At 42.3% G+C, this 26,091-nt stretch overlaps 1 protein-coding gene across 4 annotated transcripts in view; it reads right to left on the bottom strand.

The window, feature by feature from the left end:
- FRMD4B (FERM domain containing 4B) overlaps window positions 1–26,091 on the bottom strand; it is a 315,746-nt gene that overhangs the window by 96,249 nt on the left and 193,406 nt on the right. For all 4 annotated transcript variants that reach the window (XM_087866862.1, XM_087866860.1, XM_045808065.2 and 1 more), the window contains 3 exons: window positions 17,177–17,242; window positions 14,414–14,508; window positions 7,861–7,953 (listed from right to left, as the gene is read on the bottom strand). In XM_087866862.1, the coding sequence (XP_087722988.1) occupies window positions 7,861–7,953; window positions 14,414–14,508; window positions 17,177–17,242 (254 nt within the window). The remainder of the gene's footprint in view (window positions 1–7,860; window positions 7,954–14,413; window positions 14,509–17,176; window positions 17,243–26,091) is intronic.

Raw genomic sequence — 26,091 nt, 5'->3', positions numbered from 1 at the left:
AATAAGTCGCTTACATGTAGGTGGCCAATATTTTCTTCTTGGGGCATTTATTCATGGTGACCAAAAGTCAACACCATGGAGTTGGGGAGAGAGCCTGGTCCTCGGGCTTTGAGCCGGCTGTCCAGCCTCTCAGTGCTCCCCTGCTTCACCTGCCCCACATCCCAGAGCCATGAGATGTTTTGAATGTGTTCAACATAGTGAATGGCATGCCGTTCAGCAGCCAATAAGTGGCGGGCATATTATTACGATATTCCTCTTCTTCTATGGATGGGACTATAATAACAGGCATTGGCTATGCTGAGGAGCTTTTTAAAACTTTATCAGGTGTCCTTCCTAAGTGCTTTCTCTCAAGGACACAATGCTCCCCCCAAGTGTCTATTTTACCCAGAACGGGAAAATGCTGTGAAATAAAAGTCCTCTGACCAGTTACGACTTGTTCTCTGCAACTGAGCATATTTCATTTTCCAAGGCCTTCCTTATGTCTCAGTGATATCTTCAAAGACGGTGAATCGGGCAAGAATTGCTCAATGACTTCGCATTCTGAACAATGCTGAGCTTGTGACTGGCGTCCAGTGAGGGCATCCTTCTGGGTTTCGGTCAGTCATCGCAGGTAATTTCTGGCACTCACCGCAGCCTCGGGCCCAAGGAGATTCCTATCAGATCCCAGTCCACGTTCTGAGCAGGGAGATCTCTGCTTATTGCTTGTAATGACCCTGCAACCTCATCGTCTCACTTTATAATGCATGCTGAAGACAGCAGTGTAATTGAAGTATACTGTACTTTCTCTGAGCTATTATGCAGGGCTCGTGGGAGTCCCAGCTGCTCCTTTCATCTCTGGGAGGGGTGCAGCCTGGGAGAATTCCCCAAGGAAAGCACTGTTTGCTTCCACAATGTGCTCCCCTGCCAAAAGTCCCTCCTTCACTTCTGAATTTCCAGGCCTCTCTAGGAGAACCAGCGAGGGCCCTCCAGATAAGCCTGTAAGAACCTGCCTGGTTGTTCACTACCACGGTGTGGCTCTTTCTGAGTTCCCTGGGGAAGGGCTGGAGGCCCAGGAGGGTAAGGGCCTTGCTGTGACCTGTCCGAAAGGGTTTCAAGGAAGTCTTCTGCCCCAGGCAGCCCATAAGTATCCAAGTGTTGCTTCTTCCCTTCCCAATTGCAAAACAGCCTGCTCCTGTCCTCCACGAGCAAAGTAGGGACGCAGGCTTTGAGAAGGAGGCAGAAAGGGAGGCAGGAGAGGGAAGATGGCGGGTGGTGGTGGGGGGAACGGCCAGGCACTGTGAATGACAAAGACGAACGATGAGATCTTCCACCCAGGGCGAATGTGAATGGGTCTGACCTAAGCCAGACAGTCCCAAACCTTCCACGTTCGCAGACCGTATATCACATTATGGAATTCTTTTTTTTTTTTTTTTTAACCCGTTCCATATGTGATGAAGGCAGCCTCTGTCATTTATATCATGAAAATCGTTAACATTTACTGAGGGTCTACATTATATGTTCTTAGAGGTTTAATCCTCCAACAACAAGGTCCATTTTACATGTGAAGAAAATAAGCCACAGAGCGGATAAATGGCAGAGCTGGGATTCGAACCCAGGAGCGATGCTACAGCACTGGGTCTCCGTGGGCGGAGTGGGGACGCAGTGGGCAGTGTGGAAGACATTTCTGGATCACCCTGACTTGGAGGGTGTACTGGCATCTAGGAGGCCGATGCCCGGGATGCTGAGACCATCCCACACCCCCGCGTAGCTTCCCACGACAAAGAATTACCTGCCCCAAATGTCAAAAGGTCCCCTGTTAAGAAACTCTGCGCTGAAGGCCAAGCTTTAACTTCTGCACGCTACAACTTTTTGCACTCATTACTCATTCCTTCCTTCCGCCCTTTCGATGCCACCCTGAGGACAGACTACAGAGGAGAGCAAGCCGATTCCCATGAACAATGTCTGATATTTGATCAGAAAGCACACTGAGGTATATAATCCTGTAAGAAACTGGAATCGGGACCGAGCACGAGTTTTGAAGGGTTCAGGGTCTTTCTGGAGCTCTCGTATGAATTAGGATGTTGGAGCCTCACCGATGGAGGTCTCTAACCAAGTGCCTGGAAGGTCAAGAATGGGTTATGCCGCTTAGGTGGTCACAGTCAATATTAAGGCAACCAACAGTCACATCCTCTAGGTTCTGGGATATGGCCCACTCAGATGGGAGTGTGGTGGGTGGCCCAGAGCTCCTGCTCACCTCACATCCTGCCTTGAAGAGCCTCTGCTGGGCCCACAGTAGGAGGAACCAGTTATTCCTCTGGGCGTTTGATCACATTCCTCCGCGAAGAGATAAACCTTCCTGTCCTGTGCTTATTGTAAGTTTCCTACTCTTTGATAGCTTTAAAATAACTCATGGCTAGCCTCTCACAAACATTCTAATTTCTCTTCCTTTTATCAATCCTAATGCTTGCATTAAAAAAAAATGCTTAAGTAATGTGTTCATTGCAGGAAAAAAATACAGAGAGATAAGCAAAAAGACCAAAAAAAAAAAAAATCATTCCCATAATCATTCTACCCAGAGATTAACTACTCTTTGCATTTAAAAAAAATGCTTAAGTAATGTGTTCATCATAGGAAAAAATATATAGAGATTAACAAAAAGAAGAAAAAAATCATTCCCATAATCATTCTACCCAGACACTAACTGCTGTTTGCACTAAAAAAATGCTTAAGTAATGTGTTCATTGTAGGAAAATATATATAGATTAACAAAAAGAAAGAGAAATCATTCCCAGAATCATTCTACCCAGAGATCAACTACTGGTAACATTTTAAACTTTTTCCCTACTCCTTCCTACTCATGTATTTCCCCTAAGTGTAATCATGTCACACATGTTTTGTGGTCTGCTTGAATATATTGGGGGTGTCTTTCCACATTAAATCTCTTTTTTTCACCAGAGTCTTTGTTTTTACCTGCTGTGTTGTATTCCATATATTTGGCTTTCTTAAAAAAAAAAGTCAGGTGGAGTGATGGGGACCCACACGTTAGAGCCATGATGCTTCCTTGAGTGCTGACAGCACTTTCAAAGTTTTTCAAAGGCTCCATGTTTGCAACAATTTTGGCAGAAAGGTAGCAGTTTCCCTTCCATCCCCCACATTTCTGCCAGAACTCTCCAAGTAATGCAGGGAGTTCTCAGCCCTGAGTGTCACCGATGATGGTTTAGGGGTATCTCTGAGTGGTCCCTTATAGCCCTAGGGCACAGCAGAGGGGACTTGAGGAGGAGGAAAAGGGGCAGGAGAGGGAAGAGCAGAAGGGGAGGAGGGGGGAAGCAACAAGTAGTCGAAGAAGGGAGTAAAAGACGCTGAGACGCTGCTCTGGTGGAGCTGGGTGGTACCAGCCTGACCCACCTCCGCCTGCCCTCCCCTGAGGGAATGCAAGCTTTTCCAGTGAGGTCACGCCAAGGCCCTGCTCTCTGATTTAAATGCTTGCAAGCGCATTCACTATCAAGCTTTTCCAATGCTCACATCTGGGCTGCATTACCAAAGAGGCCCATGCGTTTGCAAAAGATAATTTACAGCAGCAAATAACAAGCCCCCCCCCCCCCCGCCTCCCCATGGAGAAGTCCCCCAGCAACCTGGGGGAGTTTGGACTCAATGGAAATGGAGAACTGGTTCAATGAATTATGGTGCATAGATAAATTATGGGGCGTCTCTACACCCAGGTGTCACATGAGTATTTCGCACTATCACTGAGCTTTTGCAACTGAAAAGACAAAGGTTTAATCCGGAAGTTCATAAAGGTAACGCTAAGTGCCCTTCACCTTCAGTGTTTTCTTTCTTCCACGCAGAAGCAGCCTGTGTTTCTGAGCTGCTCCCTGTGCCCTGGTGGGAATTAACCAAGAGAAAGTCACCCCCTCTCCCAGACCTGCAGGACCCCAGTGTTTAGCTCAGGACTCAAGTGAGACAATGGACGTCAAATATTTAGCCCAGTGCCTGCCTCATGGTTAATGCCACATATCAAGAGTGAGAGAGCAAAACTGTATGGTTTTTTCTTTCTCATAAACACTACAATTTTTAAAAAAATGATATTTTCTTATATTTTTATAGCATTTTGCAAACTCACTTTCTATCCCGATGTCTCTTTATTTGTCACAACTTACTGGAACAAGACCACATTACCATCTCTAGTGGACTGGATCAGAATCTGGGCCAGGAATGTGGGGGATTTGGGGGTTGGACGGGTATGATTGTCTAGTTTGAAAAATTCCTAGGATGATTCAGATACGCACCCCTTCTCTCTGTGGGGAAACACTGACATGCAACGTACTTAAAAAAAAAAGCAACTAATCTCTTTTATTAAAGTGGCCAATTGTTCACCATAAGAATGCCGTAACTTACTGAACCTAAACTTCATTGTCAGCATTTTGATATTTCTAACTGTTGGCAATGAAAATAACTGTGAGGCACGTCCTTGCAATGCGCTACCACTGTGGGGAATCCTTTGTCATTGTGCATTCACTGCTTCGTGACTGCACCTCGGTGATGGCTTCCAGTTACAGAACGAAGAAGTCACGGGGACGGAAAGCACAGCAGAGGCCTGCAGCCCATGGTATCGTAACAGCGTCGCATGGTGACAGACGGCAGCTACGTTTGTGATGAGCACTGGATAATGTATGGGCTCCTCAAATCACCGTGTTGTACACCTGCAACTAATGTAACATTGTGTGCCAATTATACTTCAATCGGAAAAAAAAAGAGGTCTGGTGTATTTCCGGAGGCTCCTGTAGTGACCAATGTCCAAACAGAACCGAAAGCTCTCTTTGGTTCTATTCTTCAATGACTAAAAGCGTAGCCAACACAGGCAGCTTCAAGGGTTGGTGATGGTGTCTATGTCCCCATAAGCTCACCAACAGTTCTGTTCTCTCAAAAGAAGAGGCTAGAAGCCCTCTGAAAGGCACCAGACTTCACTGGGGCGCCTAGAACCCCCTTCGTGAGCCCTCCAAAGAACATTCCGCGGAGAGACCTCCGTCAGTTCACTTCATTCTTTGGTGCTTTTGCTTTATTATCTCTTTAATTCAGTTGGAGTAACAAGTACTTAATTGGAATAATAACAAAGACTATTATGATCTCACAATACTGTTGGGAGGAAAAATTAAGTGAATAATTAAGAACTCGATAAGGGTTTTAAACACGCAAGGAGTTAAGAGAAAGTCATGTGATGTGATTATGGGACACTTGAGATAACGCTCAAGTAAGTGCTGAAACTCACGGAACAAGTAGCAGGCTGCTCGGGCATCTCTGGAACACGCTTCCAGAAGACAGAGCCGCCTTACGAATGACTGAATAGAAGGGAAGACAGAGTTTTCTCCCCTGGTATTTTGAGACCAAAACTAGACCAGATATCAGCTGTCAGAGGAGTTCACAATCGGATAACTAAATAAATGGTACTTGTTAAATTCTCCAAAGACAGAGGATTTTGCTGACTGCTTATTCCGCGTGAGAAACACACGTGCGTGCAAAGATGCAAATGCAACGATCTTAACCACAGCCTGCATTAAAATATACATAATTGGAAACAGCCTAAGTGCTTCATAGGAGACTAGACCCCTACATTATGAAAGTGCAAACAAAGTGGATTTTTACAGACACAAGGGGAGAAATCTCCAGGTAAAAACAAAGTCAGTCATCAAGCAACGTGTCATCCTTATTTTTCTCTGAGAAGGGAAGGGTGTCAGGGGTGGAGGGAGGGGGGAAAGGCTGGGCAAGAGTAAGTTCACAGAATTTGAAATGTTTACAATGAAAATATAATTTTTGGTGAAAAATGTATTGACGTATGTTGAACCATTTTTCACACATAAGATTAAAATTTCTCTATGCTCTGACCCCTGTTTAATGACGAATACACACTTTTTCCTACTGCTTCTTAGTTTGTGTTTGCCTTTTTCTCCCATTTCCAAGAACACAAGCACTCACACCATACTCTTTCCAGGAAACTCCTATGTTTTTCTTTAGGATTTCCGCACATTTCTCCACACCAGCTATGCTTCTGGACAAATCACCGCTTATGCTACCTACTTCCTGGGTTTCAAAAACATGTCTGGTGGTATGAAAGAAATTCCAAGCCAGATATCAAGGCAAAAGGCAAAAAACAAATTGGGGATTGTCAATACTTTATTTCCTGAATAAGGAGCAGCTACTGTTGGCAATCACAAGTCATACAAAAAAAAAAGATGTTTAAAAAAAGGTAGGACATCTTATTATCATACTTTTGGGTTTCATGGAGCAGACTGAAGTTTTAAAAAATTGTGTAAATCAACATGATTTTGCCAGGTAATCATAGTATAAAAATCCCAAAAAAAAGAAAAAGAAGAAGCTTCCACTACTATGTCATAAAACAAATCATCCATTCTTTCTTTCTTTCTTTCTTTCTTTCTTTCTTTCTTTCTTTCTTTCTTTCTTTCTTTCTTCTTTCCTTTCTTTTCTTTCTTCCTCTCTCTCCCTCCCCTTCCTTCCTTCCTTCCTTCCTTCCTTCCTTCCTTCCTTCCTTCCTTCCTTCCAAGTCAGCTATCAAAATTATAAAAGCATGTGCCTCTAAACTAAACTATCCAAATGGGTCTTGAACTCACAACCGAGGGATCAAGAGTTACATGCTCTACCCACTGAGCCAGCCAGGTGCCTCAAACAAAGCATACTTCAATATCCACAAAATAACACAAGCTCAGAATACAAAGACATTCTTTAGGTTGATCTAGCTTTATGAAAACTTATTTGGATTCCTGGAAAATCTACGACCTTAGCTTATTTTATCATATTTGGCTTCAGACAAGGAAAACAGCTTATCATGAAATTTATCATCAAATTCAGGTAGTGGGGAGAGAGCTGCTAGTGCACAGAAAGGGGCTTTCAGCAAAATTGGGAATGTGTTACTTCTCAAGCTGGGTACAGGAACAGGTGTTACTTTTTATAACCTTTTATTTATTTAAAAAAAAATTTTTTTAAGATTTTTATTTATTTATTTGACAGAGAGAGAGACAGCCGGTGAGAGAGGGAACACAAGCAGGGGAAGTAGGAGAGGAAGAAGCAGGCTCCCAGGGGAGGAGCCTGATGTGGGGCTCGATCCCAGAACGCCGGGATCACGCCCTGAGCCAAAGGCAGACCCTTAAGGACTGAGCCACCCAGGCTCTCCGACCTTTTATTTATTTTAGAGTGTGAATATGTCATGTGGAAAACTATACCCATCATGGCTTTAAGATATCTCTGATTGAGTTGAACACATCCATTTCCGGAGAAAGTATGTATGGAGGCCCCTAGGAATGGGTAAGTGTCCAGCCCAAGCAGAGTCAGGGAACAAGTCAAGGACTCCTTACATCCTTCTCAGCAATCTCTCTGCCTGCGAGCTGAATTCAGATTTCTGCGCTGTTAAGATAATTCTTTCCATGAGCATTTGTTTGCATTTTATCTTCTATTCAAACTCAGGCGTGAAATTGTATAAAATTCAATTCTTGCCACAGTCTCTAGGAAATGTTCATACACAACATGTAACGGTAAATGTTTGCCATATTTCAAATTATAAAAATCCTTAAAGTATGCTGAGTTGAAAACAGCCTTCTGTGTTAAAACAAAGTACCTATGTTTTCCAGCTTTAAATTGATCCAAAGGACTTTGAGGAACAAAGGACAGTGATCCTATCCTTTATCTTCAAAGAAAATAGTTCTACACAGTATCTATGGCAACTTTGTCTCCAGACTGAGACAGTGGAGAATCTTTTCCACATAATAATGTTTTGATAGGTCTGTTCTTTTTTTATTCTCTATCTGATCACCAGATTTTTTTTTTTTTTTTTTAAGGGAGGTGGGAATGCTGGATGTTTCTATGGATACATACCTCACAGCAAAATGCAAAATGGTGGTGCCTGGCTTCTTGGGCAGATCATGGTCAAGAACTCGGTGATCTAACTGTAGCCAGTTCTGCTGACCTCTGTGAGGGCAAAGCAAAGAAAAAGGATTAAACAGAAGGTCAGAGGAAGGTTCGATAGCACGCAAGTGTTGGCAAAGCCATGGGGAAACAGTTACTGTCATACGTGGATGGCAGGCGTATAACCTGTTACAACTGGTAATGAGGCCAATTTAGCAATTACTATCAAAGTTATAAAAGCATCTGCCTCTGAACCAGACTGTCCATTTCCAAAAACTTATCAAGGTAAACTTGCACATGTGAAAAATGGCCCAGCTGTAAAGTTCCCTACTGTAGCATGGTCGTAACAGAAAAAAGGCTCAAAAAACCCCAAAGATGTCCAGCAAGGTGTTGCTTAAAAAATTAATTTAAACTGAGCAGTAACATACAAGGAAGCCATACAGAAGATGGAGAGTATCTTTACAAACTTATTTGAACAATTACCAAGACATGACGTTACATGGAAAAGCAAAGTGCATAACCTGAGTACATTATATAGCCATTTTAAATTAAAAAATGCACACGCGCACACATAAATAAAATATCTCTGAGAGGATAAACAAGAAACTGATACCACCTGGTAGCTTTGGAGGTAAAAAACTAGGTGAAACTTAATATATTAATCTTTAAATTCTTATTAAATATGATATCTGAAATATTTTAGATAGTCAAAAAGGGGAAAACTCCTGGTTTCATGAAATCAGACAGACACAAAGAACAATAGTACAGCTTTCTAAAAAGTATAGGGTTACATATTCTCTGAGTGTTGTTTCTGTTCATATATTATGGATTTCCTAATATTTAAGCATGCATTTGTTTATTTACTCAAGAGCCTCAGCAAATTCATGACTATGAACAGTTCTCTTTAAATTCTGACCACTGGGGGATCCAAAGGATGACACTGTAGCTTGGGATTGTTTCCAGGACTTTTCCAAGGTTGTCCAACCAGTTGGTCTGTTTAAGTCTGTATATTCCCGGAAGGCATAGACTCCATTTTGCTTGCTTCTAGAAAGCTCAGAAACATGCAAAGAGTGGTGGGGTGCTGAATTATAATAAAACCTATAATGGGCCAGAAGATATTTTCCAACCTTTTTTGGTCTTTGAATAAATAATTAAAAAAACTCAGGAAACTCTAAGCTGTATTCATTATAAGTAGATAGGAAAAGTAGACATAAACAATAACAAGAGTAATTGTAATAATAATCATTAATAATAATAGCTACTCATAATAATAACAGGTACTCTGTGCCCACTGAGCTGGAAGTTTTTATGTATTAAGGCTGTATTTTACAATAAGTTTGCAAAAAAAGTAGCAGAAGCCAAGATTTGAGCCCAGGACTTGGAATACAGGACTTTGTATACAGAAGACTAGAGAGTTGAATCAGGTTTTATAACTTTTGGCTGATCTCTGTCACTTACTAGTCTCAACACTGGAAAAAGTGTTTCTGCAATTATAAGATGAGGCTTCCGATAACGGTCCCTAGCTTTCCTAGGAGGAATGTTATAAGATAAATAAGCTGATATAAGTGATATAAGGGGATGTTCTTAGAAATACTGCTTGTTTAAAAATATATATATATATATAAAGATAGGGGGCTAGAAGGTAAGGGACTCTCCTACTGTATTTCATCCAGTTTAGAATTGCTGATTGAAAGACATACGCCAGTTCAGACATGTTCAAATACTTGTCTTTAAGTACATAAAACAGTGTATAGTATCAGGTCTTAAAAGTTTTCTTAGGGAAAATGAGACTCATTTGGAATTGTTCTTCCTGCTTTTATACAGGACAGATATGGCATTATTACAAGATCACAACATATATTTACATGAACTTGCATGGAATGATGTTCAAGAATGAATAAAACAAGTTGTATAATAACATACACAGCATAAACCAATTATATTAACCAAAGAAGCACACTGAAAACGCAATTATGTGTGGATGAAATTCTTTTAGTTCTGGAGAGCTATAGAGCAAATTGCAACATTTGAAGTGGGGAGGTAATCAAAAGGGAATGGCTTCAATTACGACATTCAATTTTTTTAAATAAAAAGACATTCATGTATATGTACTGTAAAAATAATTTTTTAAAAAGGATACATTAGAAAGTAGATTTTTTAAAAAGATTTTTATTTATTTATTTGACAGAGAGAGCACAAGCAGGGGGAACAGGGGAGGAAGAAGCAGGCTCCCCACCGAGCAGGGAGCCCGATGTGGGACTCGATCCCAGGACCCCGAGATCATGACCTAAGCTGAAGGCAGATGCCCAACCAGCCGAGCCACCCAGGCACCCCAGAAAGTAGATTTAAAAAAAAATCCATCCAGGGGTGCCTAGCTAGCTCAGTTGGAAGAGCACATGACTCTTGATCTTGCGGTCGTGAGTTTGAGCCCCACATTGGGTATAGACATTGCTAAAATAATAATAATGATAATATAATAAACTTAAAAAACCCCATCCATAATATCACCAACAAGATAAAATTAGAAGAACAAAAAATTGAAAATTACCTGTAACTCTATCACTGAGATACAAATAAGGTTAATGTGTTGTTTTATAATCTTTGAGACTAAAATGAGATCAAAAAGCACTTATTGTGACAACCTGCTTTTCTCAAGTTTTTCCATCAGCAAATATATTAGATCTAATCAATATCTCAAAAAGACAGTTGACTCTAGACACTCACCTCTATCAAGCTGTGCAGGTCAACCCAAAAGCAAGCTTTTTCTGGACTAGAATTGTATCAGTCTAAAAGCCCATCAACTCACACCCATCTAATGGGATGGTGATCAAAAGTCACAACTGTGTTGTGAAAACTATTTGCTATTTCTTCATAAACAAAGCTTATTCAGCAAAGCCTTTTGAAACAAGGGAATTAAAAGAAAAATGAAGTGGGTTGAAGGGGATGGGAACCATTTTGGTCAACTGCAGGGCCGCTGCCTCCGGAGGGCGAGACTGCCCTCTAGAGGTGAAAGGCTGCCTCTGCACACAGGTCGCTAGGAGGTACTTCCAAGTGTCATCTCAAGGAACTCCACCCCACCCTCCAACAGGACCATGGATTTATTTTTGTTGGGCACCAACACTACTTTTCTTATGTAATGGCACAATTCTTTTTTTTTTTTCTTTCCATTTCTCTTCTTGGCTTGTGGCGTGAGGGCATACACAGTAGCTAGTTTCATTGACAAAATGTCCCCCTCGGCTTTGTCTTACTCTGTTGAGAGTTCACCAAAGGCAGACGGCCGATGTGGCATCTAAGCTGGAAATTGAATTCAGACAGCATCCTGGGAGGGATCCGACTCAGTGGTTTTATGGGGGGCGGGGGAAAGGGAGCGCTGAAAGAAAATACTTTCCAAAAATATTTACCAGACAAAGAAAAAGAGCTAGGCTTGTGACCAAGACATTCCAAGGAGACACCCTTAGACAGAAGCAATTTTCCAGACCTGTTCCGCAGAAAGGTGGAAATGGCCAAATCCTCCCTCCCCCTCCCAAAGCCCAGCTCCTACCTCTTCTGAAAATAAACACAACTACAGCCAGAAGACACCTTCCAAACTGGTCATAATTCAAAAATAGACTCTGCTGTCACTTGCAGGGGAGTAGACAGAGGACAGTTTGGAGCCAGGCTTCTTGGAAAGACTATAACCATCAACCACTGTCGCCAAACGAGATAGCTGGAGGAGACGCTGGAGTGAGACATTCTTCTCCCAGTAGAGGATTTGGAAAGAAATCCCAGAGCACAAGGGGGGGAGGTGGCTCAAGGCATTAAAGGAAGTCATTCATATTATTCCTTTTTTTTCTGAAGAGAAGGTCTTACGGCTGAACAACTGATTTATGCACTGTTGGTTACGCTCACCTGAACTGGGAGTTTTCCTAGAAGCCATCCATGTGGCCAGGACCCCCTTTTTCAGCCCATCCTGAACCCTGTAGCCTGGGGAACTTGCAATACCAGTCATAAATCATGTAATTCCTGTGCAAATATCCTACAGTGGCCTAGGGGTGCCTCTCCCACCTACATGACAGACAGGGCTCACCTACAATCTTGTCCCTCTTACCTCTTGCCCGACCATCAGGCCAGGCTCCTCACCACTGAGCAAATGCACCATATTCATTTCCATGCTCACACACTGGGCCACAAAATGAGTCTTCCCTAGAATGTCATCTCCCATTCCCCTCTACCTAAAGTCTACCTGCCCCGCCCTGTCCATTTGTAGTTATTCTCTTGAGTGAATTCCACTGTAGTCATCCTTTAGCCCGCTTCTGGACACTGAACTTACTACCATACCAACAATGGCCATGATAGCTTCCTTTCAGTGTGTGCCTGTGCTATGAGCTGGGCATACCTTACCGGACTTAACAGTACATAATCCTAGCATCCTATTACATGTGTCTTATGCAGTCCTTATTATATAGAGGTACTAGTATTATGCCCAGTGTACCGAAGAGAACACTGGAGTGTCGGAGATATTAAGTTACTGGCCTAAAATCCCATAGCTACCACAATTCTATAATATCGGCTCCCTGCCTCCCTCTCAACCTTTAACTTGCACCACTTTCCTTCTTACTCTCTATATTGCAGTCATCAAGATTTTTTTTTTTCTTTCTCAAAAATATAAAATAAAAAACCCCAAAAGTCAAGCTCCGTCTCACCTCAAGGCTTTCGTCCTGGCTTTTGTCTGGAATGCCTCCCTCTACTTTTGCAGAACTGGGTCTTGCTTTTTATTACTTGTTCCTCCTAGAAGCCTTTCTTGTCCACCCTATCTAACACTGTGACCCAACTTTTCTTCATCATGGCCATGATCATGTTCTTCTAAGCACTTATCATTTCGAGTAATTTCTCACTTATTTATTCACTTGTTCTGCTAGACCATACCACTGCAGTATAAGCTTCGTGAAAACAAGAACCTCATCTCTGTCGTGCACAGCTAATTCTCTAGGACCTAGAACAATGCCTGGCATTTGGTGAGCACTCAAGAAATATTTGTTGAATGAATAAATTAATATTCATGCTTTTGGCGTCTATTCTATGTGACCTAAGTTACAGTGTTTATAGCACTTACAGTTCAACCATATAGCTTAGCCATTATGTCTTTTAGGTTTCATGTCTTATACTGCTTGCAATTATTGCATGTACAATCGCTTGCAGCCTGTGTGTGTGTGTGTGTGTGTGTGGTGTGTGTGTGTGTTTAGTCTCTAATTTACATGAACCAGCCTTGTGTTTCCAGCTAAGACCATGCGGTCAATGAATGTCTGCATTTCCTGTTTCACCCAGCAGAGGACCATCATACAGGGTCTCCAATAGTTGTTGGGCGAACTGATAATCTTGTGAATCAGAGTGAGGCGGGCAATGCCTAGGGTACTTTTGTCTAGTGTACTTCCGATTCAGGAAGCATCCTGGGTCTAGGATCAAAGTTTTCTGGTTTTTCTGTCTCCTGACAAGTGGTTGCCTGGTTTTGCCCAGCCTGTATCCTGAGCCTGCGCGGGTCCTAGGCTTGTGGCCCACTCAGGCTGGAAATAATCAGAATCTAGGTGTTAAAAGAAAAAAAAAATTAACCCCTTCTTGAGATTATTTTCTGCCTGGTTAAACTAAAGAACTGAAAAAACATTTACACTGGGAGAGTTACAGAAAGAATGCTGGGTCGTTGGCCAATATATTTTGTGTCTGGAATGCATTTTCTTTTTTTTTTTTTTTTTTGGAATGCATTTTCTTGAATTTTAATATTTGAAGAACTCTTTGGATATTATCTCCACGAAAGGGAAAAATTCCTCTGATAATCTATCAGGTTGCAAATAACGCAGGCAAATTGGGACTATCATAACACACACACACACACACACACATACACACCACACGCACACAGGAAAGAATTGGTGAGACCAAACACATTTTTTTTACATGGAGTTTTAACTTCTTATGATTTTATTGTTACACACATGCTTCATTTCAGAAAGCATTTAAGTCATTGATAAATATATACCGTGTCCAAGTCAGCATAAAAAATTTAAGTAGATAAAAAAAAAAAAAAGACAGTAAGGAAGTAACTAAAATGACCTAGGGCGAAGTGCAAAAGTTCATTCGGTATTAAAACAATAAACATATTTTTCAGGTGGGCCATACATTTGCCTTTAAAGTGTCTTGCCACCAACACTCAGAACATTAATTCTCGTTTCAATATATGAGTGAATGACGACCGAGTATTCTATCACCGATACATAACTACAGTACAAAATGGGGAGATAGACTCTTAAGAATAACCCCATTATAACAGATTTCTAAAACACTAGAACAATATTTTGATGTTTAAAAATGATCACTATTCCTTTTCTTCTCCCTTGCAATAGTCCTAGGAGAGAAATCTTATATTAGATAATCTTTAACCAAGCAAGACATATTCGAATTCTTGGAGCATTTCTGCCCTTTTCTGCTGATGTGAATGACAGTAAGCATGTAGTCCACATGAAAGGTAAATGAAAATGATGAGAACACTCACGTGTCATCTGTAAATGTTATTCCAAAGTACTCCTTTTCTTTCAGGTTGAAATGGGAAGCCACGAGGTCCAGCAATTCTCTCGATAGAAGTTTGGGCTGTTAAAATAAAATGCGATCAGAAGCTACCACCCTTCTCTGGCCCAAACGGTTTAGAGCGGCTTTCGTTCATTTGTTCGTTTTAAATTTTTAAAGAGATTTTATTTATTTATTTGACAGAGAGAGAGAGAGAGAACAAGCAGGGGGAGCTGCAAGCAAAGGGAGAAAGAGGCTCCCCGCTGAGCAGGGAGCCCAATGCAGGACTCGATCCCAGGATCCTGAGATCATGACCCGAGCTAAAGGCAGACACTTAACTGACTGAGCCACTCAGGCAACCCTGTTTGTTTGTTTTTAAATACATCTGCCCCCCTCTTTTGCTGTTTATGATAATCGACTATACATTTTCCAAAAGACTGGGAAGGAGAAGAAATTGTAATAGGAACCTCAATGAGATCATCATTTTCATGTATTTTGCAATTCAGTCCAGTACCTTACTTTTTCCTCTAGGGCATAGTGTGTTTACTCGCGCGACGGCACTTTGGAAAAATCCTCTTTCATATGTAGTATGGTGCTGGTGACCAACACAAAGAATACCAACACCTCACCGTGTGGACTGTAGGACTAACTTCGCTTGGTGAGGGCCGGCTGAAGAGGCTGAAGACCCCAGGCTGTGGGGTCACAGATAAAGCTACTTCTCTACTCCTGGTTACCATTTACTGTGCTGAGCTCCTTCTATCCATTGTCTCATTTTGTCCTTATAATGAGCCTATGAGATAGGAGTTCTTAATGCCATTTTAGAGATTAGGGGACCAAAGTCAAGAGTAGCTAAACACCTGCTTGATGTTCCAGTCAGTAAGGGCAGGGAATTGAACCCAGTTCTGTCTGATTCCAAAGCCTAAGCCTTTCATTTCTCTCTAGGGATGGAGTGATTTTACCCATTGTAGAGATGATTGTCACCAGTGTTTACCAAGCACTTAGTTAGAAGAAGGATATACCTCCTACATTGTTGGTGGGAATGCAAGTTGGTACAGCCACTCTGGAAAACAGTGTGGAGGTCCCTTAAAAAGTTAAAAATTGAGCTACCCTATGATCCAGCCATTGCACTACTGGGTGTTTACCCCAAAGATACAGACGTAGTAAAGAGAAGGGCCATATGTACCCCAATGTTCATAGCAGCAATGTCCACAATAGCTAAATCGTGGAAGGAGCCGAGATGCCCTTCAACAGATGACTGGATTAAGAAGTTGTGGTCCATATATACAATGGAATATTACTCAGCTATCAGAAAGAACGAGTTCTCAACATTTGCTGCAACATGGACGGCACTGGAGGAGATAATGCTAAGTGAAATAAGTCGAGCAGAGAAAGAAAATTATCATATGATTTCTTTCATCTATGGAACATAAGAACTAGGAAGATCGGTAGGAGAAGAAAGGGATAAAGAAAGGGGGGGTAATCAGAAGGGGGAATGAAGCATGAGAGACTATGGACTCTGAGAAACAAACTGAGGGCCTCAGAGAGGAGGGGGGTGGGGGAATGGGATAGACCGGTGATGGGTAGTAAGGAGGGCACGTATTGCATGGTGCACTGGGTGTTATACACAACTAATGAATCATCGAGCCTTACATCGGAAACCGGGGATGTACTGTATGGTGACTAACATAATATAATAAAAAATCATTAAAAAATCAAAAAAAAAAAAAAAAAGAAGAAGGATCTAATCTATGAGCTCTTGAGAAGGACTGGCCGTGGTGGCAAGGAGCATGGTTTGCAATCAGGGGGGACATCCAGAGTGATAGTGGACACCTGATTTGCAGGGACTTGGGAAGGAAAGGGGGATATGCTGGAGGGCATTTGCCTGGGTTCTTTCTGAACTTAGAGCCAAACAATTTAGGGCTCATTATGGTGCTTTGAGAGTTGGATGTTTGCTGTTGGGGAAGAAAAATGGTCGTGGTTAAAAAAAAAAGAAGAAGAAGAAAGAAAGAAACAGGCAGAAATCTAGACTAAGAGATCTACTCTGGTGAAACAGTGTCAACTGTACTATTTTCTTTCTAACTGAAGCCTGTGCATAGTGGATGAGAAAGGAGCCTCAGAAGAATTTAGGTTTGGTCAAAGGAGAGAGTTCTAGCTGTAGCTACAGCTGTGGCTATCGGAGGGGATTTCTACAGTTTCTAAGGTCCTTGGTCCACAGTGTGGGGTAAATAAAGAGAGAAGGATCAACAATGAAAATACCACCACTCATATACGCCATATATTTTACAAAAAGATTTCATTCACATATATAATCTACCTTGATTTTAGTCATAATTCTGTGAGGAAAACCAAGCCTTCTCCATCCCAGTTCACAGCTGATGATGCCGGGTATTTAACGTGGACAGTGCCATGTAGCAAGAAAGTGGCAGGATGCGGATTTGCAGCTCACAATCCCCCTTTCGGGGAAACATTATGGTGTCCAGTTTACCAACAAGAGGTTCAGAGAAGCAAAGTCACTTCCTGGGGGTCACAAAGCCACTGAGTGTCAGAGCTGAGACCGGAACCCAAGGGTCTCAAATTCATGTCCCCAGATTATAACTACTCTTACACGTAGACCGAGTTGTCTGACTTAAAAGCTTTACTTCTGCCCCTCAAACAATCCCGAGTCATTGGCACAGATAAGCGAGCAGCCTGACCCCAGGCCATGAGGCTCAGAGGGAACCAGTACAAGCCGTCTCTGCATGGCAACACCTACCTGAACCAGCAGCTCCAGTCCCCGATCATCCAGGAGGTGTACCTGGCAGTGCCTGCCTTCTGTCATCTGTGGGGACAAGACAGCAAGAGCGACATCAGGGCTGGAGCTGGCAAGCAGACCCTTGAACTTGATTTACAGTTTAGTTTACATGCGATGTGCTCAGCCTAAAAATGGCTTCAGCTGAGTTATTCAGCAGCCTTGATCCTAAACAGACTTATATGGCTTTAATTCTTGAATTCATTAATCAATGAATTAATTTGTTCTTGGATTTCAAAGACGAAAAGAATGAAAAGCAAAGACAACTCAATATGTTGAAAAAATTATGTCTATAATAATGCATACAAGATTATACTACAAAAAGCTGGTTTCCTTCCCGGAGAAAACCTACTATATTTTTCATTGACTCTATATTGAATTTTTCAAATGAAAATGCCTATATTCATTGATGTATTTTAATAAATATAATACATGCATAATTATAAAGGAAAACCTATGACATTAGAGTTAAAATTGAAAGTCTCCCTCTTTGAAATTTCTGTCCTCTTTATAGTATATCAGTACTGTAGTTAACAACAGTTAAGATACATAGCTAAGAACAATATACATCAGTATAAATTTCTAATTATATTTACTTTTTACCACTTATAACCGCAATACTGGGAAATATTCTTTGTAAAATATTTATTTACTTATTTTTTATTTCATTTCATTTTATTTTTTCAGTAGGCTCCGCGCCCAACGTGGGGCTTGAACTCACGACCCCAAGATCAAGAGTCACATGCTCTACTGACTGAGCCAGCCCAGCCCCTTGTAAAAAATTTAAATAATGCACAGAATACAAAGAGCTCCCTTAACTAACTCATGCTCCAAATCATTTATCTGCAGAAATCACTGCCTGTCAGTTTGAGGAGAATCAGCGCAGACTGTTTTTACATGGATGTTCAGATATATACGTGCACATGTTTTCAAAAATTTCATATTAAATGGTTTGCTTTTCAATGTTATTATATTGACCATATTGTTTTGCAAATGAAGCAAGTATTCTTCATATTTGTGTGCGTGTGTGCATATAACCATCCAGCAATTTTATATATGACTCCACATGTATGGGGTCTGTGTATGTGATTCTATATGTATATACAGACACACATACATGGTGTGTGTGTGTGTGTGTGTGTGTGTGTATACATATATTTTTTTTCTTTTTCAACTCAAATGGAACTAGGCTATTCCTTGGTGATCTTTCCAATGTCAACACATATAGACCAACTGCATTCTTTTTAAATGTTCTATAGTAACAAGTAATTGTGTGGACATGTAATAATGTAAAGAGTCTCCTGCTGAGACACACTGAGATGGCCTCCAGTCCTTTGCTACTCTAAGCAACGTCATGGTGAACAATGCATACCCAACTCTGCCCACGGATGAGGAACTTCTGGGTCACCTTGAAAAAGGATGGGCGGCATTTTCTCTCTCAGCTGTTGTACCAAACTGTAAGACCTGGAAACTCAGATACATATAAGCCCAATTTAAAGAGAAAATCACTCCATTACGAAGCACCAGGTATAGACTGTATTGTTCCAGGTGTTTTATAGATATCATCTCTGAGTTGCACAGTCACCCTGTGGGACTGCTGTTACTATCTCCAATTTAACAGATGGGGAAATGGAGGCTCAGAGTGGGATAAGCGATGTTTTCCGTGTGAAAAATACTAATTTTGCATTTACATTTTTGATAAAACTCTGCTCTAAAAGTCTGAAAACTAGCTCGGTTGGTTAGATCGCGGTATTACGGAGATGTGGCCCATAGAAACCACTGAAGTAGGGTGAAGAAGTGAGTGAGCAAGCTTTACTTTGTCCCATGGCCCCTGATTATGTCCTTAACTCGGCAAAGCTGAGGTCCAACACACACTTTTGGTGGCCAGGAGAAAGGGAACGAATATTTGTTTGTTCCAGGTACTAAGCTGGCCACTCTATGTACATTATTTCGTTAAAGCTCCACAAAAAATCTATACAACATCCTCATTTTACAGACAAGGAAACCGAGGTACAGAGTTTAAAGTAATTTATCCAGAGTTATCTGAGCAAGAAAAAAGCCAAGTCAAGATTTAAATTAAGGTCTAACTGAACAACAACAAAAAAGTCAACTTTTTTCTACGCTGTTCTATGGGAAAAAAGAAATTAATGTGTCAGTTCAAATCACTTTACTTCTGTTGTAAAACCCACACAAAGAAACCCCAAATACATGTCCTATGGTAAGAGAAAATAAAATAATACTCAGAAGACCAACTGACACAACATGAATCCATTAAGGAATACGTCAAAACTCATAAAATATTTCAAGTTACTCTGTTGTTGCATATTCCAATTTGAATTTATTTCCTGATTTTTAAAAAGCATCTTTTTTCCTTTCCATCGTACTTCGCTCAGACTTGCCGATTTTCCTTTTGTCGACACCTCATCTTACCCTAGAGAATTAAACAGTAAGTGTTTTTCCGGTGTGTCTGCCCATCTCAGGACAAAGACTGGCAGTGGTGGTCGTGTTTGTACAACTTGGTCCTACCCCTTCCACTTCAGGCTTCAGCTGATTGAACGAGGGCATGGACACCTGACTCAAGCTGAGCCAATCATATCCTCCGTCCAGGGAATCTGGAATTGAGGCTGAGAGGATGAGAAAGCAGTTGGATAGGGGCAGCTCTCCTGTGCTCTTGTGCGGACAAAAAGGAAAGCCATCTGCAGAGAGAATGAAGGACACAAGTAGCTGGAAAGAGGCAAGAGAAATCATGCAACCTGAAAGGGAAAGCTTGAGAGAGTTGCTGTCAGGTTCCTAATGTCATTCTAGTTACTTGTAGTCACTTCCACTGGTTTGGCTGAATTCTTGCTCTTTAGTTCCATGAAACACCCTTGTATTCCTTTAGTAAATCCACTTTTTTTTTTTCTTTCTGAAACTAACTTGAGTTGGTTTCTGCTTCTTGCAACTAAAAGCATCTTTCTAAGATACCACAGGTGTCTTTAAAAAAATTTTTTTTAGAGGGAGGTGGGGCAGAGAGAGAGGGAGAGAGCAAATCTCAAGCAGACTCCTTGATGCGCACGGAGCCCCACGCAGTGCTCAATCCCAGGACCCCAAGATCATGACCTGAGCCAAAACCAAGAGTCAGATGCTTAGTCAACTGAGCCACCCCAGGGTCCCAGATACCATGGATATCTACACCTAAAACAGAGTGAAAGGTTTCCAAAGGATGGACTCCCCAGAATGATGTCATTATTATGGTGAAGTCATCCACTCATAATCACGCATGCGCCATCCACAAATACAACAGCCGGGGGAAAGGTTGACTTTTGGTAGGGAGAACTGAACAAACATCTCAGTATGCGAAGTGATAGAGCCCACACAGGACAAGCAGGAGAAGGGCAGAGCAGGTGAACTGGAGGGGAAAAAATGCTACAGTTTTAAGCCCACGCTGGCACATGTGTGCTCTGTATTAGCCGAACCCCTTCCTCTGTTGGAGGATGGCTTCTCTGGGAGGCCAGAGTACTGATTTGATCACCACTAGGCATAGAAAGGCCTGCCCTTCATATGCATCCAATGTTCATAGCAGCATTGTCCACAATAGCTAAATTGTGGAAGGAGCCGAGATGCCCTTCAACAGATGACTGGATTAAGAAGATATGGTCCATATATACAATGGAATATTACTCAGCCATCAGAAAGAACGATTACCCAACATTTGCAGCAACTTGGACGGGACTGGAGGCGATTATGCTAAGTGAAATAAGTCAAGCAGAGAAAGACAATTATCATATGGTTTCACTCATTTATGGAACATAAGAAATAGCAGGAAGATCGGTAGGAGAAGGAAGGGAAGAATGAAGGCGGGGTAAACAGAAGGGGGAATGAACCATGAGAGACTATGGACTCTGGGAAACAAACTGAGGGCTTCAGAGGGGAGGGGGTGGGGGACTGGGTTAGGCCGGTGATGGGTATTAAGGAGGGCACGTATTGCATGGTGCACTGTGTATTATATGCAAATAACGAATCATGGAACTTTACATCAAAAACTAAGGATATACTGTATGGTGACCAACATAAATAATAAAAAATTATTATTAAAAAAAAAAAGAAAGGCCTGTTCTTGTCACTTAATTAAATCACAGATTGAATGGTGGTGGATGTATTTTGTTGTGAATACATTTTTGTGGATATTAGAAATCAGAAGATGCCACTTAAGAAAAATTGAGATGGTAGGATCTGGAAACACTGGGCTGGATTTCCTCCATGGCAACATTGGGCCAGGGTGGGGCACAGCAGCTCCCTCTTTAGATGAGGTTTGTGGTTTTTGCCTCGCCCAAAGTTATTATCTGCCAGGTTCCTGGGAGTTGTGTCATGAGAATAAGCAAACCACTATATAAGTTCACCCAGTACCAGGGAAGAGACAAAACCCATGTCAAAGGACGGCCTCCTGTGCACCAGGCCAAGTGCTTGACCCTTGACCTTCACTAACATCTTGTATTTCAACCTCTCAGCAAGCCTCTGAAAGGGGCATCCTCATTGCTTTTGTTTCGTTTTGGGGGGCCTTCCTCAATTTAAGCACCGGGAAACCAAGGCTTGGGAAATGATGTCACTTGCACGAGTTCTAAGCCAGACTTGGGCTTGAAATCATATTTTATCTCTTACGAGCTGTGTTACCTTGGAGAAGGTACTTAATCTTTCTGAGCTTCATAAGCCATGTCCTGGTAGCTTTCAATCTGACACCCCTGAGAGTGAAACAAAGCACTTCCACAAAGCACAATTATACTCCTTATTTGCTTGAAGCTTAACAAACAGCTAATAAACCTTCCTATAGTCCATTTATTCTCCTATTGGAAAAAAAAAAAACACAACAACTTCCTAATGGGAGGAAGATTACTAACCCATTTTGAAGAAGATAAATGATAGGTAGAGTTAACAAACCAGTTAATAAGCACAGAGCAGGAAAGTTCTCCAGAGCTGATGGGGCAGATGTAAAAAGAGAGAGGGGACCACAAGCTCCTGCATGCCTTCTGTAAGCTTGGCACCCGGTTTGACATTTTGTTTTTATTTTTTAAAGATTTTATTTATTTGTTTGAGAGAGAGAGCACGCGCTCGTGCACAGTGCGGGAAAGGGGGGGCAGAGGGAGAAGCAGAGTCCTCACTGAGCAGGAAGCCCGATGCGGGGCTCCATCCCAGGACCCTGGGATCATGACCTGAGCCGAAGGCAGACGCTTAACCCACTGAGCCACCCAGGCGCCCCCCGGTTTGGCATTTTAATGACAACACCGATAATACCACGAACACGTCCTTTCTGTATTCCAGGCAATGCACTCAGCACTTTTCATGCCTTCACATATCCGACCCTCGTGATACCCACATGAGGTAGGCAGTGTCATCTCCCCATATTACAGGTGAACGAGGTTAGAGGGATTGTGAATAACAAGATTCATAAATGGCAGAACTGGACTCAGAGCCAAAGCCCAAGCTCTTAACCACTTAGCAGGACCCCTGCTATTCCATGGGCTCTATGGTGACAAACTGTGGGAGAGCCTTCCCACGCAGCCCATTTTCAACAGACTGGGTGAGTGGCGAGAAGAGGGAAAACAAAACACCGAAAGCAGACATGAAAAGTCATGTCAGCTGACTAGGAGTAGCTAGAATTTAGAACTTGGAAATAGAAAGAGTCTCAGAAGGCATTTAATAACCGCCGCTTACTCGGGATATGGGGCAATGAAGGAACGGATGTGTCCAACACCACACAGCTACTTAATGTGAGACCTGGGATTAAAACTCAGGATTCTGACTTCCAGGCTGGAGCATAAGTGCTGTGCACAAGGATACTTGGCTGGAAGAAACGGTCTTATTCAAATGCTGTTGTTTTCAACAGGCTGATTTTTTTTAAATAAAAAAAAACAAAAACAAAACTGTTACAACAAAAAGAAAAAAAAAAGCAGGAATTTTTAATTTAATTTAAAACATGACTCCCACCCATGCTTTCTCTTCTAATTTCAACGACAGGATTTATATTTGGAGGGAACTGTTTATGGATCACAATGATTACATCTAGAAATACAGAATCACCTTAAAATATAAGATAAACAACAAATTTTTTGAGCACGTTCACTGTATTGAATATGTGGCAACTCATCTAATGCCATGAGGTAAACAGCTCTATCCTCTTCACTTTACATCGAGGAAACCAAAGCACAGAGAGGCCAAGGAACTTGCCCAAGGTCACACAGCTAGTAAGAGGTAGAGCTGGGATTCCAACTTAGGCAGACTAGCTCCTGAGTCCGTGTTCTTCACTACCTCATTACAAAGGGTCTTCTCTCTCTCTCTCTTTTGATTAACAAATTGCCTTAAGATTTAAGAGTCTGTCTCTTCCTATGAGCTCTTCAGTCCCCTAATGCCAGACAGAAACTAATTTGCCAAATGAGGCCACAACACTTCATTTAAGAAATCTCAAAGGAAGTACACTTTTCTTTTCATAAGCAAACACAAGGATAGTGGGCCCTACTCTCTCTCCAGTATGTGTGTGAAATGATGTTACACAGAGTCACTTGAACCCCACAGAGACCGTCCAAACAGTCTCAGGTACGACTCTTCCCCAGGGGCAGCAATGCCTCACGTGGAACAGAAAACATTTTAAAAAATCATCTCTTTGGAACATTTCACTTAACTCCCACCCAGGCTCGAATCCTTTCCTGCCACCTCCTCCCCCATTCAACCCCAGGGACGCAGAGGTTAAAATAGTGCAGGTTGCATTAAAATTCCCACCTCAGTCTGTGGCTGCCCTGCGTTTGCTCCCCAGCTGGTGGAGTGGGTCCTCAGACACTAAGCACAGGGTGCTGGTGGAAGGACCTTGTCCATCTGGTCGCTGGTCAAATGAGGAAGAGCAGAGGGAAGTGAGACTCGGCCACAGGCCAGACCTCCGGCTTCTTGGAGCGTCCTGACCTGTAACCCATAGTGGGGTTCAAGTCTGTGTGAAAACACCCCACCCCAGACACCCAATTCCAGTACCCAATTTGGGGGCAGACTTGGTAAGAAACCCAAAGGCAAGTCCAGATAGGGCAGTGTGGGACCGTTCCTAATGACCAGGGTCAGCTTAAAAAGCAACAGGAAATAACAACTACAGAAAAAGACCAGAACCTCAGCCTTCTTTGGTTTTGCTTTAGTAGTTCTTTGGAACAAGGAAATATGAAAGCTTGGTAAAGGAAGCGGCAAGCTGCTTTTTTTTTTTTTTCTTTTCTTTCTTCTCTCTTGTTCCCTTTTGACCTTTTCTGAAAGCCTGGCATGAGAGGGCCTGCCTCATAAAAATGATTCCTCAGGATTTTTTGTGGGGTGACCCACCCAGAGTCAAATTCCCCACCATCCCTTGCCTGGATGTGTGCAAAATCGGCTCTCTAGCCCGGCTTCATGCTTTTGAGTCCCGTGAGGACCCAATCTCTGCATGGCCATGTGAGCAGTATCTCTAAAATACAGATGAAATCCCTTCACTTTCCTGCTTAAAATTGCCAAATGGCTTCTCACACAAACCTCGGGAAAATCTAAGTCCTTCCCTTGCCAACGGTGTCCACATAACCTGCTCTGGTTTTAATTAGAACCCATCCGCCTTTCCCTTAACACACCAGCCGCACTGGCCCTCCTTTTCTTCCTCAAAATAAAAGTTTGTTCCTCCTTTGAAATTTTGCATATGCTGTTCCCTCTGGAATGCCGTCTCCCCAGGTCACTGCATGACTGGGCGCTTTTGTATCTTTCAGATCTCAAATCAAACGTCACTACAGTGGAGTCTGGATACTCTCCCTCTTGTGCTGCTTTGTTTTCTTCATGGCTAATATTCCTTTTGCTGTTGTTGTTGTTGTTTTTAAGATTTTATTTATTTATTTGACACAGAGAGAGAGACAGCCAGGGAGAGGGAACACAGGCAGGGGGAGTGGGAGAGGGAGAAGCAGGCTCCCAGTGGAGGAGCCTGATGTGGGGCTCGATCCCAGGACTCTGGGATCACCCCCTGAGCTGAAGGCAGACGCTTAATGACTGAGCCACCCAGGCACCCCTGTTGTTTTGTTTTTGTTTATCTGTCTCTCTCTTTCACCATCAGAACGTAAATTTCATGACAGAGTCGTTGATTTGTTCAGCACTGTATCCCCAGGGCCTAGAACAGTGCCTGGCACAGGGTAAGAAAGTGGTAAATAAGTATCTGCAGAGTGAAGGAAAGTCTTAACTGCTCAGAACCTAGCACCGTGAACAATGAAATAAGTTCACAAATGATTTCCATTTACAAGCACAAGGTAAAGTGAGGATATTCTAAAACACCTCCTGAGCCTTGGCCCAGACAGGCTCATATGTCACAAACAAGCCTTCCACCCGGAGAACAAGGCGTGCTATTAGACTCATCAGATGAGAGATTCTGGAGGAACTGGAGAGAGGTAGAAGGGCGTATCTAGGACATTCTTACTTTGGGATCTATTGAGTGGACGGAGTTTTATATTTCGCCCCAATGATGTCAACCCCAGTTGAACAGGGCTCCTTTATATCATCTGGGTGTTGACTGAATATGAGCTTTGACGCTCCCGTTCAGAGAATGGCCTAGACTGACACAGATGTCTCCACACTGTGTCAGCTGTGATTTTCCCTCTAGCTGTTTCAAGATGGTGTCTACCCTCTCAAAGTGCAATCATTGGGAAGCTCTTTTTCCCATATCAATGAACGATTCTCCTAGCTGTAACCACTGGATGTCACATAGCACATGGGCAGTATCTTTTTTCACCTACTTACATCCCTAGGAGGTAAGAAGTTTTACGGTTTAGATTTTGTAGATGACAAAACTGAAGTGTCGAGAGGTTAGGTCCCTTGTCTTGGGTCGTATTGCTATGACCTGGAGTGGACTCTCAGTTCCTTCAGCTGCA

This window comes from Ursus americanus, chromosome 14, assembly GCF_024610735.1.
Source record: "Ursus americanus isolate L20-20 chromosome 14, mUrsAme1.1.p, whole genome shotgun sequence".
In the NCBI taxonomy this organism is placed as follows: domain Eukaryota; kingdom Metazoa; phylum Chordata; class Mammalia; order Carnivora; family Ursidae; genus Ursus; species Ursus americanus.
The sequence above is the reverse complement of the archived record's forward strand: the minus strand, read 5'-3'. Positions and strand labels throughout refer to the sequence as shown.